At 62.0% G+C, this 12,677-nt stretch overlaps 1 protein-coding gene across 1 annotated transcript in view; it reads right to left on the bottom strand.

Annotated features, from left to right (window-relative positions):
* Nucleotides 1-12,677, bottom strand: part of BCR (BCR activator of RhoGEF and GTPase) — a 71,713-nt gene that overhangs the window by 32,637 nt on the left and 26,399 nt on the right. Inside the window, exons 2-3 of the mRNA XM_054712661.1 lie at nt 5,454-5,635; nt 825-929 (exon numbers count right to left, since the gene is read on the bottom strand). Coding sequence (XP_054568636.1) covers nt 825-929; nt 5,454-5,635 — 287 coding nt within the window. The remainder of the gene's footprint in view (nt 1-824; nt 930-5,453; nt 5,636-12,677) is intronic.

Genomic DNA, 12,677 nt, shown 5'->3' with positions numbered 1-12,677 from the left:
ACGACAGGGCTCGCCATGTGTCAGGGCACGGGACGGCCACAGAAGGTCTTGGTCATGGGACATAGGTGCTTTTAATTAATTAATTAATTAATTTTTAATCCTCACCCGAGGCTATTTTTCCATCAATTTTTAGAGAGAGTGGAAGAGAGAGGGAAAGATAGAACATCAATGTGAGAGAAACACATCGATTGGCTGCCTCCTGCACACGCCCTGACCAGGGCCCGGGCCGGGGAGGAGCCTGCAACTGAGGTACGAGCCCTTGACCGGAATCGAACACAGGACCTTTTGGTCTGCATGCCGACGCTCTATCCAATGAGCCAAACCAGCTAGGGCTCTGTGCTTTTATTTTTAAATTCCATGACATAGCCCGGCCGGCATGACTCAGTGGTTGAGCGTCGACCTATGAACCAGAAGGTCACAGTTCAATTCCCGGTCAGGGCACATGCCCGGGTTGTGGGCTCGATCCCCAGTGTGGGGCGTGCAAGAGGCAGCCGATCCCTGATTCTCTCTCCTCATAGATGTTTCTATCTCTCTCCTTCTCCCTTCTTCTCTGAAAGCAATAAAAATATATTTAAGTTCCATGAAATATAAACATGTGAAGCCAGCTTGGGTTGGCACCTGCCTTATGCTGCCATCCACCACCCCTGGGAAGCTCCGGCCTCCACCCCGGTGGACGGCTCTGACCCTCCCACAGGTGTCCCAATGACTCCCAGGAGGGTGGGTGCCCCCGGCTCCAGTCAGCTGACCTTTGGCCCAGGCCATGTGAGCTGACAGCTCCCCATGCCCCTGCCCCACCCACCAGCCTCCCCCCGCCCCCACCTCACCAGCAGCAGCGCCTCCAGGTGGCTGAGGTATGTCTCCTCACTCGCCAGGATGCCGGACAGGACCCACTTTCTCATCTCCAAGCCCTTTTCCAGGTCCAGCTCACTCTGCGGGGGAAACAGACGGAAGTCAGGTCTGCGAGGCGATGCCCGAGGTGGCCCGTCTCCGCGAGGAAGTGTGTCCGCCTCGGACCGGCCTCCCGGGAAGCTCCGGGTGGCATCGGAGGGCGTCACGGAAACCCCGGCACGTCGGCCACTCACGCGTGGTCACTGCAAAGCCGAGAGCCACCGCTGGTCTTGACATTGGGGAGTGTGGAGCCGAGCCAGCCGGGCCAGGCCTCCCTCCCCCGCACCTTCCTCCTGCAACCGCGGGGCGGCAGTCCCAGGAGAGGCTGAACCGAGGGGCACCGGGACCCGCCGCACGGCCACCCCGGCTCCCTCTGCCGCTGTCACTCCCTGCCCGGAACCTGCCACTCTCACCCGACCCTTGGACCGAAGGGCCAGGCAGTCCTGGGCTGCCTCCTTCCACACACCCTCCCTCCCTCCTGGCCTCGGGGCGGAGCTGGGGTGCTCCAGGGCTCAGGACCTTTGCCTCCGGAGCCTGCTGTTCTGACTCTGAGGGCAGGGACCCCCTGATGGGTGGGCTACAGGCCCCCCTCCCCACCCCATCAATACAGCTCGACTGCCTTGGCCTCCAAAAGCCAGAGCTCACGGCACTGGATGCTGGCGCCGGGGCCAGACAGCCTGCACAGCTGGAGGACCGCACTCCCGTCCCAGCTGTGCTAACACCACGGCGGCGGTGCGGCCACCGGTGCCGCAGAGCAGAAGGCGGCCGCATTCGGAGTTGGGGTCTTTAAAGATCACGGTACAGCCCTGACCAGCTTGGCTCAGTGGATGGAGCGTCGGCCTGCGGACTGAAAGGTCCCAGGTTCGATTCCGGTCAAGGGCATGTACCTTGGTTGCGGGCACATCCCCAGTAGGGGGTGTGCAGGAGGCAGCTGATCGATGTTTCTCTCTCATTGATGTTTCTGACTCTCTATCCCTCTCCCTTCCTCTCCGTAAAAAAAATCAATAAAATATATATTTTTAAAAATAAACATCACAGTACAATGAGGCCTTTGCAAGGGGCCCAAAGCCACGGTGCGTCCTGGTAAGAAGACGCCTGGGGGTCCCAGTTATAAGGAAATGAGTCCTGGGGACAGACGGTACAGCACGGGGGCCACCGTTCAGAATACTGTTTGTCTACGTGAAAGGTGCTAAAAGAGCAGATTTTCAACGTTTGCATAAAAACAACCCCCACCAAAATCTGTAACTGTGAGAGGCGATGGACGTTACCCAGACGTATCACCGCTCCACAGTGCACACCCGCATCAAACCACGCAGCGCACCTGCGGAGAACATACGCTTGCATGTCAGCGTCTCGATGCGTGGACAAGGAGACTGAGGGGCAGGCACACAGCGAGGAGACAGCCGTGGCTAAGCCCGCGAGAGAGGCCTCCGGAGAAACCGGCCCGGCCAGCACCGTGACCTGGACGCCCAGACTCCAGAAATAGGAGACGTGAGTCTCGGTGGTGCAGGCTCCCCGCTCCGTGGCGCTTGGCGATGGCCACCCCAGGGAACTCCTACAGACGATGATGATGCTAAAGACGACGAGAACTGCCTCGTGACTGCCTGGCCACCGCCCGGCGGGCTCCCTGACCCGGGGACGGGGTGTGGCAAAGCCCGGTGCCGGAGGCTGGCCGCGCCCCACGTGGGGAGGGGCCCCATGCTCACGGACGGTGACCCAATGGCCTGCCTGTTCCACCACCAGGTTCCTCAGCCCACAGGGGAGCACGGGACAACCTCTGCCGTGGCAGCCCGTGGGCACATCATCACTCATCTCCCCAAACCTCTCAGGGAGACCCCGGATCGGGGGCAGGCTCCTGGCCCCAGCACCCCTGACATCTGGGGCTGGAGGGTCCTCGGTTGGGCACTGGGGCCCCTGTGTGCCTTGCAGGGTGCTGAGCAGCATCTGTGGCCTGTATCCCACACGTGGAGGAGCAACACGGCTGCTGAGGCTGCCACACGCCCCCGGGGCCCAACCCGCCCCAGGCGCGAGTGCTGCCTTTTTTTCCTTTTTTGGTTAATCCTCAGCCGGGGACAGGTTTCCATTGATGTTTGGAGAGAGTGGAAAGGAGGAGAGAAAGAGAGAGGGAGAGGGAGAGGGAGAGAAACATCGATGTGAGAGAGACACATGGGTTGGTTGCCTCCTGCACATGCCCGACCAGGGCCAGGGTTCAAGCCTGCAACCAAAGGACGTGCTCTCGACTGGAATCGAACCCGAACCCGGGATCAGTCTGCGGACTGACGCTCTATCCACTGAGCCAAACCGGCTAAGGTGAGAAATGCTGGTTTTAAGGAAAAACCTGACCGAGGCCAGGGTCCCGGTGTCACGAGCCGGAATCAGGACCAGCAGTGTGGCTTCTCCGTGCCCCCGGCCCCAATGTCCACTCATTCGCCTCTGCTAGCCCGTGGAGGAGGCCCCTGGTGGGGAAGATGGCGGGCCGGCAGGACGCACCCAGGGCCAGGAGTGCCGGGAGGGGCTGCAGAGCCGGGCCAGCCAGGCGAGCTCCTTCTGTCCCGAGCCTCGGCTGCCTGGGTGTGAACTGGGGAAGGGGGCCCGGTCCCCGAGTCCCATCTGCTTCCGCTTCCTGTGTCCCTGGGGCTTGTATCACATCCTCACTGCCCCTGGGAGCATCCAAAGAGCCTTCCTGGCCCTAGCCAGTGTGGCTCGGTGGATAGAGCGTCGGCCTGTGGACGGAAGGGTTCCGGGTTCGATTCCGGTCAAGGGCACATGCCTGGGTTGCAGGCTCAATCCCCAGTAGGAGGCGTGCAGGAGGCAACCGATCCATGATTCTCTCTCATTATTGATGTTTCCATCTCTCTCTCTCCCTCTCTCTCCCTTCCTCTGTGAAATCATAAAAAAAATATATGAAAAAGCAACAACAAAAAACCAAGAGCCTTCCTGGACTGCCAGCTTGCTTTGTGGCATCTTGTAAGTGTACGTGAGCTAGGTGCATGTATGTGTGTGCTTGCATGTGTGCGTGCTTGCATGCATGTATCAACACGCGTGTGTGTGAATGTGCATGCATGTGTGCGCACATGCCCTGTGCAGGAACCAGCCATTAAGATCTTGGCCGAGAGCCACCCTGGGAAATGACACACAGGGCTCACACCCAGCCACCTCCCTGAGCACACGGGGCGGCGGCTCCTCGGCAGGCCCTTCGGGACACGCTGTGCCCGAGGCTGACACTCCCTGCGCCACTCCGTGTCTGGAGCGGTAAGTGCTCCAGGGAGAGTCCTGAGCCAGCAAGCCCGCGGCTGGATGGATCGAGCACGCCACGCGGGGCCCAGTCATCGCAGAGGAGGTTCTGAGGGCAGGAGTCTGGGGCGGGAGGGGGGGGGGCGCCCACATCACACAGGGCCTGGGGCACAGGAGAGTCTCCTCCAGGGACCTGGAGGTGGAGGGAGGTCCTGCCAGGGAGAGAGCCCTCAGGGGAGGTGGCGGGACAGGCAGGCTTCCCGGGCTCAGGGCTCCACCTCCTCGCTCAGGCCGCTGCGGGTCCCTGCCTGTACCAAACCCGCTTCCACAGCAGGAAGACAGGGAGGACCCGAGAAAGGAAGTCGAGGGAAAGTGTGAGCGGAGGGGTCAGGAAGGCTCCAAATCTGAGGGCTGTGTGGCCTGAGCCAGCGGCTTCGCCTCTCGGAACCGTGGCTTCGTGCACGTGGTGAAGCTGGACGCTGGGCGAGAAGCCGCTCAGGCCGCTGTGTGCCCCACACCGGCTCCCCCCACCCCCAGGGTTCCGCCCAGGCCTGGGGCCGAGGCCTTCAGAAATCACCAACGCGAAGAGGCGCCGGCCCAGAGAAGCAGCCGCAGTGGACAGACACACGCCTCGCCCTTCCTCGCAGCAGCAGGAAGAGCAGATTCCTCCCGTGTTTGGTCCTGGGGTGGGGATCACCCAGCAACAAGCTGGGCACCCGGGGGAGGCACCTGCCATCGGGGGCGAAGGGACCAGAAAGACAGAGGTGCCATCTGCCCCCGGGCAGCGACCTTCTCACGCAGGCAGGGCCCGGCCGGCGTGGCTCGGTGGCGGAGCGTGGACCTATGAACCAGGAGGTCAGGGTTCGATTCCCCGTCAGGGCACGTGCCCCGGCCGCAGGCTCGATCCCCAGTAGGGGGCGTGCAGGAGGCAGCCGATTCAGGATTCTCTCTCATCACGGATGTTTCTCTCTCTCCCTCTCCCTTCTTCTCTGAAATCAATGAAAACATATATTTTTAAAAATGACTGCGGTCAAATGGGTGGGGTCGTCAGCACCCCCTCTGGTAAGAGGGAGCAAGTGCATTTGTGGGCGTCTCTCCTGCTCAGCACCGATGCGGGGGGGGGGGGGGGGGGCGCGCCCCCACAGGTCCCAGCATGAGCTGCCCGCCTCCGCCACGCTGGGCTGACAGCTCCCCGCACCCGCAGGCGGTCCCTGTGCCCCGGACGGAGGAGGAGAAAGGAGTTTTGCGACTCGACAGCCACCCGTGGCTGCTCCATCACCGCTGGCCTCTGGGACAAGGACGCTGCCCGCTGCCCGCTGCCCGGGACTCACCGCTTTGGCGGACTCCAGGGCGCCCGAGGCCAGCGCGTCCCGGCTGGCCCTGCCCTTGCCGCCCAGGTGGGGCGAGGAGGAGGGCGAGTCATCGATGTAGGGCAGCCCGTCCTGGTGCCGGCGCTGCTCCTCCGCCTGGTCCGCGGCGCAGCCGTATCCGGGCGGCGTTCCGAAGGACGTGTCTGTGGGCAGAGAGGCGGCCGGTGTCAGAGACGGGGAGCGGGGCTGAGGGCCGGCCGCACCCCACCTGTGCCAGCAGGGGCCCAGCTGCCACCATCGGCCACCTGCGGGCACCACACGGGGACCTCAGGCGCGCGGACCCCACCTTCACCACCGACGGGGCCCAGGCCCCAGGGCGAGGAGGGGCCGGACCAGCAGGAGCTCCCAGGCCTTGTGAGACGGGGCGTTCGCGTGCCGTCCGTCCGGGACACCTGCGTCTTATCCCCGGAGGGACCCTGAGCCACCACTGAAAGGGAGACCCCGAATGCTAGGGTTTGGCTGTCAGGAACAGTCCCTCGTACACCTGTCCGTGGGGGGGTGACAGGGTGAAGGGCACAGGCCACCCCACGCCGCGCCCCGCATCTGCCCACCTCCCTAACGGGCTGGCAGAACCCCAGACCCCCCCGACCCCCATCAGAGTGCCTACGAGGACGGAGAACGGCTCACCCCACACCACGCTCCCCGCTCCTGAGGGCTGCCTAGTGTCAGCGGGCAATCCCTCCCTCCCTCCCCGCCGAAGACACGCCCCTTCCCTCTCCCCAGGCTGAGTCCTAAGGCCACAGCCCGGGCCTCTCTGTAGCTGTTCCCAGACCCCTCGCCAGGACCTCAGCCCACAGGGCCCAGCCTGCGCCAGGCCTCCACGGGGCACGCTCACGGCCCACGGGATTCCCGGGAGGTCGCGCCGACGGGGTCATGTCCCCAGATGACATCACTCCCCTCATGACTCACCTGCACGCAGCCCCACCTAAGGGTCAGCGCCACAGGCGCCCCGGCAGTGCTCCCTCACCAGCTTACAACTTCCGCCGCCCCCGCCTCCCCCCCCCGCATGCCACCCAGGCCAGGTGGGCAGAGGGCCAGCCACGGACTTGGGAGCTGACCCAGCAATCCCGGGGGGTGGGGGTCGGGCGGGGGACATCCATTTTCCGTTCTTCCCACCTGCACAGCGGGAGGAGCTGTGGCCGGCGGGACCTGGTGGTCAGCGCCAGCTAATGGCCCGTGCGCTGGGCGACGCCTCTGCCAAGCGTCGGGGGCCCACGGATGGCCAGCCTCAGCCGCCTCCCACGCCTCTGCCACGCCCAGGTTCTCACACTGCCCGACAGGTGCCCCAAGCCTTGGCCACAGGCCAGCGTTACCCGGGGAGCCTCAAAAACAACGCAGCCGGGCCCTGGCTGGTGCGGCTCAGTGGATAGAGCGCCGGCCTGCGGACGGAAGGGTCCCAGGTTCGATTCCGGTCAAGGGCACATGCCCGGGTTGTGGGCTCCATCCCCAGTGGGGGGCGTGCAGGAGGCAGCCGATCCATGATTCTCTCATCGTTGATGTTTCTCTCTCCCTCTCCCTTCCTCTCTGAAATCCATGAAATATATAAAATAAATAAATAAAATAGAAATTAAAAATAAAATGCTTATGCATTTTCTTTTTTCTTTTTATATATTTCATGGATTTCAGAGAGGAAGGGAGAGGGAGAGAGAAACATCAATGATGAGAGAGGACCATTGACCGGCTGCCTCCTGCACGCCCCCCACTGGGGATGGAGCCTGCCACCCGGGCCTGTGCCCTGACCGGGAATCGAACCCTGACCTCCTGGTTCCTAGGTGGACGCTCAGCCACTGAGCCACGCCGGCCGGGCGGGCTGTTCACTTTAAAATGTTCAGTTTTACGTATCGTTTCACCTCCAAACCCCCCGTGAACACACGTTTTCCTCCTGAACAAGGAGCCCAGGGCCTCGCCCAGCTGTTTCCTGACGACCAAGAGCCGCGTCTGGACGGACGTCAGAGCTGCCGGCACCGCGACCCGGGCCACCCACAGCAGGGGGCGCGGCTGCTCTGCCGGGTGACCTGGTTGGTCTCTGCTCTCCCGGCAGCTCCACCACGCGGGCCAGAACCCTCCGTCCGTGAGACCGCCCCGTCCAGTGAGTCACTGCACCGGCCAGAGGCCTGTCTTTAGAGCCCTTGGTTCTGTGGGAGAAGAAGGGGCGCAGGGAGCACCCCGGATCCTGGCACCCTTTAGCCTTCGTGCTGCCACCCCAACAAGGACATCACCGGGTCAGCACGGGCAGCCGAGCCGGGGGAGGTCACCGTCCAGATTAGAGTGTGGCACACAGAAGCCCCGAGGCCAGTCCAGTCTTCCCAATGGGCCAGGAAACACGAGCCGGGGAGGGCTTTGCACCCCTCCGCCCACGGCCCGCACCCCTCTCCGCCCACGGCCTGCACCCCTCCGCCCACGGCCTGCACCCCAGCTCGCCGGGCAGCCCTAGATGCCCCGAGCGGGGCCGAGCTCTCCTGGAGAACGCTGGCAGCCGAAACACAGCTCTTCCCGCTCGGGGTTGGGGTTCCAGCTGGTTGGAGACTGAATCACCAGGTCAACTCCGCCAGCGGCTTTTTTTTCTTTTAATCTTTATTGTTGAAAGTACGGGAAGCCCACAGGTCCTCCTTCCCCCACTAACCTCTTCCAGCCGCTCCCGTCCTCCCCCCCAGGCCCTCACCACCCCACCGTCTGTGTCCACGGGGATGCGTCTACGCAGGTAAGTCCACTGGTTGATCTCTTCCCCTCCTCCCCCTCCACCCTCCCCCTTCCCTCTGAGGTTCAACAGTCTGTTCATGCTTCTATGACTCTGGGGCGACTTTTTCTTTTTTTAATTTGTCACCTGAGGATATTTTCCCATTAATTTTTAGAGAGAGTAGAAAGGAGGGGGAGAAACAGAGAGAGAGAGAGAGAGAGAGAGAGAGAGAGAAACATCGATGTGGGAGAAACACACATCGATTGGTTTCCTCTCACACAGGCCCCAACCAGGGCCGGGGATTGAACCTGCAACGAGGTACATGCCCTGGCCCAAAATCGAACCCGGTACCCTTCAGTCCCCAGGCCGGCGCTCTACCCACTGAGCAACACTGGCCAGGCTGCCAGTGACTTTCAGCACCAAGAACGAGGGGCCCCAGCATGGGCAGACAAGGACCCCAACCAGCATCCAGATGTCGTTAAGGGGCCTGCTAGGGTCTCCAAGGACCCTCCTGTGCTAAAGACCCTGATCCTCCAGAGGGAGAGATTATTTATGCTGTGGGTCGGGCTGGGTCTGGAACGCGCTGGTGCCAGGGCAGGGCGGGCCGCGGCGGGAACCACGGCCAGAAAGAGCTGCAGCCTCGGCTACAGGATGACATCATTATTATTATTATTTTTATCGCCTCCTGGACCCTGAGCAACAGGGCTCAGGACGACTTCTTAAGGCATTTGGTCCCTGACAAGCAAACGGATGCATTTACTGAGCACCTCATGTTGAGTCAAGACGTACAACGCCCCTACGGCATGCAGGGCAGCGTGCTGGGTACATGGCATGAGGACCACAGACCCAGCCGCTGCCCCGGGGAGCCGGCAGCATCCCGGGAGTCACATGACGTGTGCATCACAGCACGTCCACCAATGAGAGGCCGCTGGGCTTTCAGGCAGGGCAGCAGGGACCACCTCCCCGAGGAAGTGACCACAGAGCCAAGACTTAATGCAGGAGAGAGAGGCAGGGAAAGATCCTCACCAGGAACCAGCCAGGCTGGCCCGGCCGGCGGGGCTCGGTGGTTGAGCATCGACCTAGGAACCAGGAGGTCACGGCTCGATTCCCGGTCAGGGCACAGGCCCAGGGTTTCAGGCTCGATCCCCAGTAGGTGGCGTGCAGGAGGCAGCCGATCCATGATTCTCTCTCATCGTTGATGTTCCTCTCTCTCCCTCTCCCTTCCTTTCTGAAATCAGTAAAAATATACTTAAAAAATAAAAATAAAATAAAACCAACCAGTCTGGCACCCTTATCGCAGCCTCGCCGCCTCCAGAACTGTTAGAAAGAAAGGTCTGTCGTGTAAGCCCCCAGCCACACTGTTCGCTAAGGCAGGCCCACTCGGCCCTCGGCTGGTTCCAAAACCTGGTCCTTTCTGTTGGAGGAATGAACGAGGAGATGGGCCAGCGGGGAGTCGGGGTCTCCCCGTGGGCGAGGGAGCCGCTTGCACGCAGGTATCCCGGCCCTGGAGCGGCACAGCTCCGGCTCAGTCCTGGGTCGCCCCAATCGACGGTGCTCCTGAGAGGGTCACTGGCTTACTAGCTTCTAGACGCACAGAGGGGAAGGCACCGTGATGCCAGCCTGAATTGGGGGTGCTGAGACCCCGGGGGGAGGGGCAACACACACAGTCATGGCAACAGGTGCTGCCCAGGTGCAGAGCCTCGAGGACGTACACCTCCCAGGGGAGCCCTGGTGGCCCCTTCCCCAGAGGAACGCCGAGCTGGGAAGTGGGGATCCACGTAGGCAGGCCCCCTCCTGGAGCCTCGGGGGGGCTCAGCCGCATCCTGAGCTGGATCCCCCACTTCCGGCATCCTGGGCGTGAGCTGAGGCGGGGGTGGTGATGGGGTGAGGCTTGGTGATTTGCACCAGAATTTTGAGAGGCGCCGGATGATGTGAGCGGGCGTGAGCCGCCCAGCGCCAGGCCGGAGGTGGTGGGGGGGGGCGGTCAGAGTCCAGGCTGACGCGGGTTTTCCCCTGGACAAGCTCCTGTGCTCCTGGATCCGGCGGCCGGAGCACCCCACCCCGAGGGACGCGTGTGGAAAGGGAAATACAATTCCTCTGCTCCAGCCTCCCCCTCCCGGCCTGCAGGGCCTTGTCCTCACATCCCTAAAAACCCCTCCTTTCATCTTGCCGTTCCCACCGGGGAAATGGGGATAATGACGCTCCACCCACACACGCCGAGGGGGTGGCCGGCGAGCCAGAGGAAGGAAGCATCCGGAAGCACAGGTCTCACCCGACTGGAAGCCTCGGCTATTGCCGCGGTCCAGCCCGCCAGTTACAGGCTCTCTGCGCTCCTCCCCACAAACCCCACGCTGTCCCGCAGCCCGGCTTCTTCTTCCCCTGCGGCTTCGCTCTCTACTCCGTGGCACGCTCCCCGTGCTGTCCCCCCCACCCCCCAAGCCCACCAGGGCCCCACTCCGCCCTTCTCAGAGCCCAAAGCGGGTCCGCCGGGAAGGCCCGGGCTCTCCATGGTCCCAGCCACGAGGCGCCTCCCCAGATCTCCTCCCCAGCAAGAATCGGCAGGAGCGCCCCAGCCGGTGTGGCTCAGTGGATAGTGTCTATCAGCCTGCAGATCCAAGGGTCCCGGGCTCGATACCCATCAAGGCACCTACTTGGTTGCAGGCTCCTCCCCAGGCCCAGGCCCAGGCCCTGGTTGGGGCTCCTGCAGGAGGCAACCCATCGATGTGTCTCTCCGTCTTTCCCTCTCTCTTCCACTCTCCCTAAAAAGCAACAGAAAAGTATATCTGACCCTGACCGGTTTGGCTCAGTGGATAGAGCATCGGCCTGCGGACTGAAGGGTCCCAGGTTCGATTCCGGTCAAGGGCATGTACCTTGGTTGCGGGCACATCCCCATTAGGGGGTGTGCAGGAGGCAGCTGATCGATGTTTCTCTCTCATTGATGTTTCTAGCTCTCTATCCCTCTCCCTTCCTCTCTGTAAAAAATCAATAAAATATATTAAAAAAGAAAAAAAGAAAAAAAAGAATCGGCAGGAGCAGGCCCCACCCCCACCCGCAGGGCCTCAGAGTCTGCCGGCCGCAGGGTTTCCGCGGAGCGAGCACAGGGCCTGAACACAGCCGAGGAACCAGCCGGCGAGGAGCTGGGCGCAGATGCGCGGAAACGGAGGACGAGCCTCAGCTCTTGACCTGAAACTTGAAACTGTCGTGTGGGAATTACCACCGACGGCGATAATCCCGGTTGTCATCGCGGTGTGACAGCCTGGACCGGGCCCCAGGCTCACTCCCCAGCTGGCCAGGCGCCCACCCTCCTCCCCCCGGGCCTGGCACAGCTGTCAGACGCCCACTCAGCACCATCTCTGCCACCTGCCAGACAGGAGAGCAGGTCCTGACACAGGTGCTTGGTTCTTCTTTTTCTTTTAATATATATATTATTTTTTAAAAATATGTATTGATTTTTTTTTTTTACAGAGAGGAAGGGAGAGGGATAGAGAGCTAGAAACATTGATGAGAGAGAAACATCGATCAGCTGCCTCTTGCACACCCCCTACTGGGGATGTGCCTGCAACCAAGGTACATGCCCGTGACCGGAATCGAACACGGGACCCTTCAGTCCGCAGGCCGACGCTCTGTCCACTGAGCCACACCGGTCAGGGCTTTTTAAATATATTTTTATTGATTTCAGAGAGGAAGGGAGAGAGGAGAGAGAGACAGAAACATCCGTGATGAGAGAGAATCATTGACTGGCTGCCTGCTGCACGCCCCCTACTGGGGATGGAGCCCACAACCCAGGCACATGCCCTTGACCGGAATCGAACCCGGGACCCTTCAGTCCGCAGGCGGACGCTCTATCCACTGAGCCACACCAGCCAGGGCAGGGTGCTGGGTTCTGAAGGCGCCTTGGGGAAAAGTGAGTCCTCCAGGGACAGCCTCAACCCGTGGGCAGGGCGGTGCAGACGCCCCAGGAAGAGGCCGCCGCTCGAACATCACGTGACCCGGGGCATCTGGCAAGGCTCCCTGCGGCACCCGACACCAGCGCCCAGCCCGGTGCCTGCCCCAGAAACACCCCAGGCGGCGGGGTACCAGCTTGGCTCACCTGGTCCGTCACCCGCCCGGCACTCACGCTGCGAGGCTGGCACGTCCCTCGGGTCCTGTTAAAGGCACCGCCTTGGAGCCCGGCTGTGCCCCATTCTGAGCCCTGAATCGCCCCTCGCCATCAGATGGCTCCCTGGGCCTCCGAATTCTACCAACTCTTTTTATTTTTTTAAAATATATTTGTACTGATGTCAGAGAGGAAGGGAGAGGGAGAGAGAGCTAGAAACATCCATGATGAGAGAGAATCATGGACCGGCTGCCTCCTGCACGCCCCCCACTGGGGATCGAGCCCAAAACCCGGGCCTGTGCTCTGACCGGGACTCAAACCCTGACCTCCTGGTTCATAGTTCGACGCTCAACCCCTGAGCCATGCCGGCCAGGCCTACGGATTCTTCACAGCCTGCCACTCCATCACCCCT

Source organism: Eptesicus fuscus, chromosome 23 (genome assembly GCF_027574615.1).
Source record: "Eptesicus fuscus isolate TK198812 chromosome 23, DD_ASM_mEF_20220401, whole genome shotgun sequence".
Taxonomy (NCBI): Eukaryota; Metazoa; Chordata; class Mammalia; order Chiroptera; family Vespertilionidae; genus Eptesicus; species Eptesicus fuscus.
Note: the sequence above shows the minus strand (reverse complement) of the source record. Positions and strands in the feature narration are given on the sequence as shown.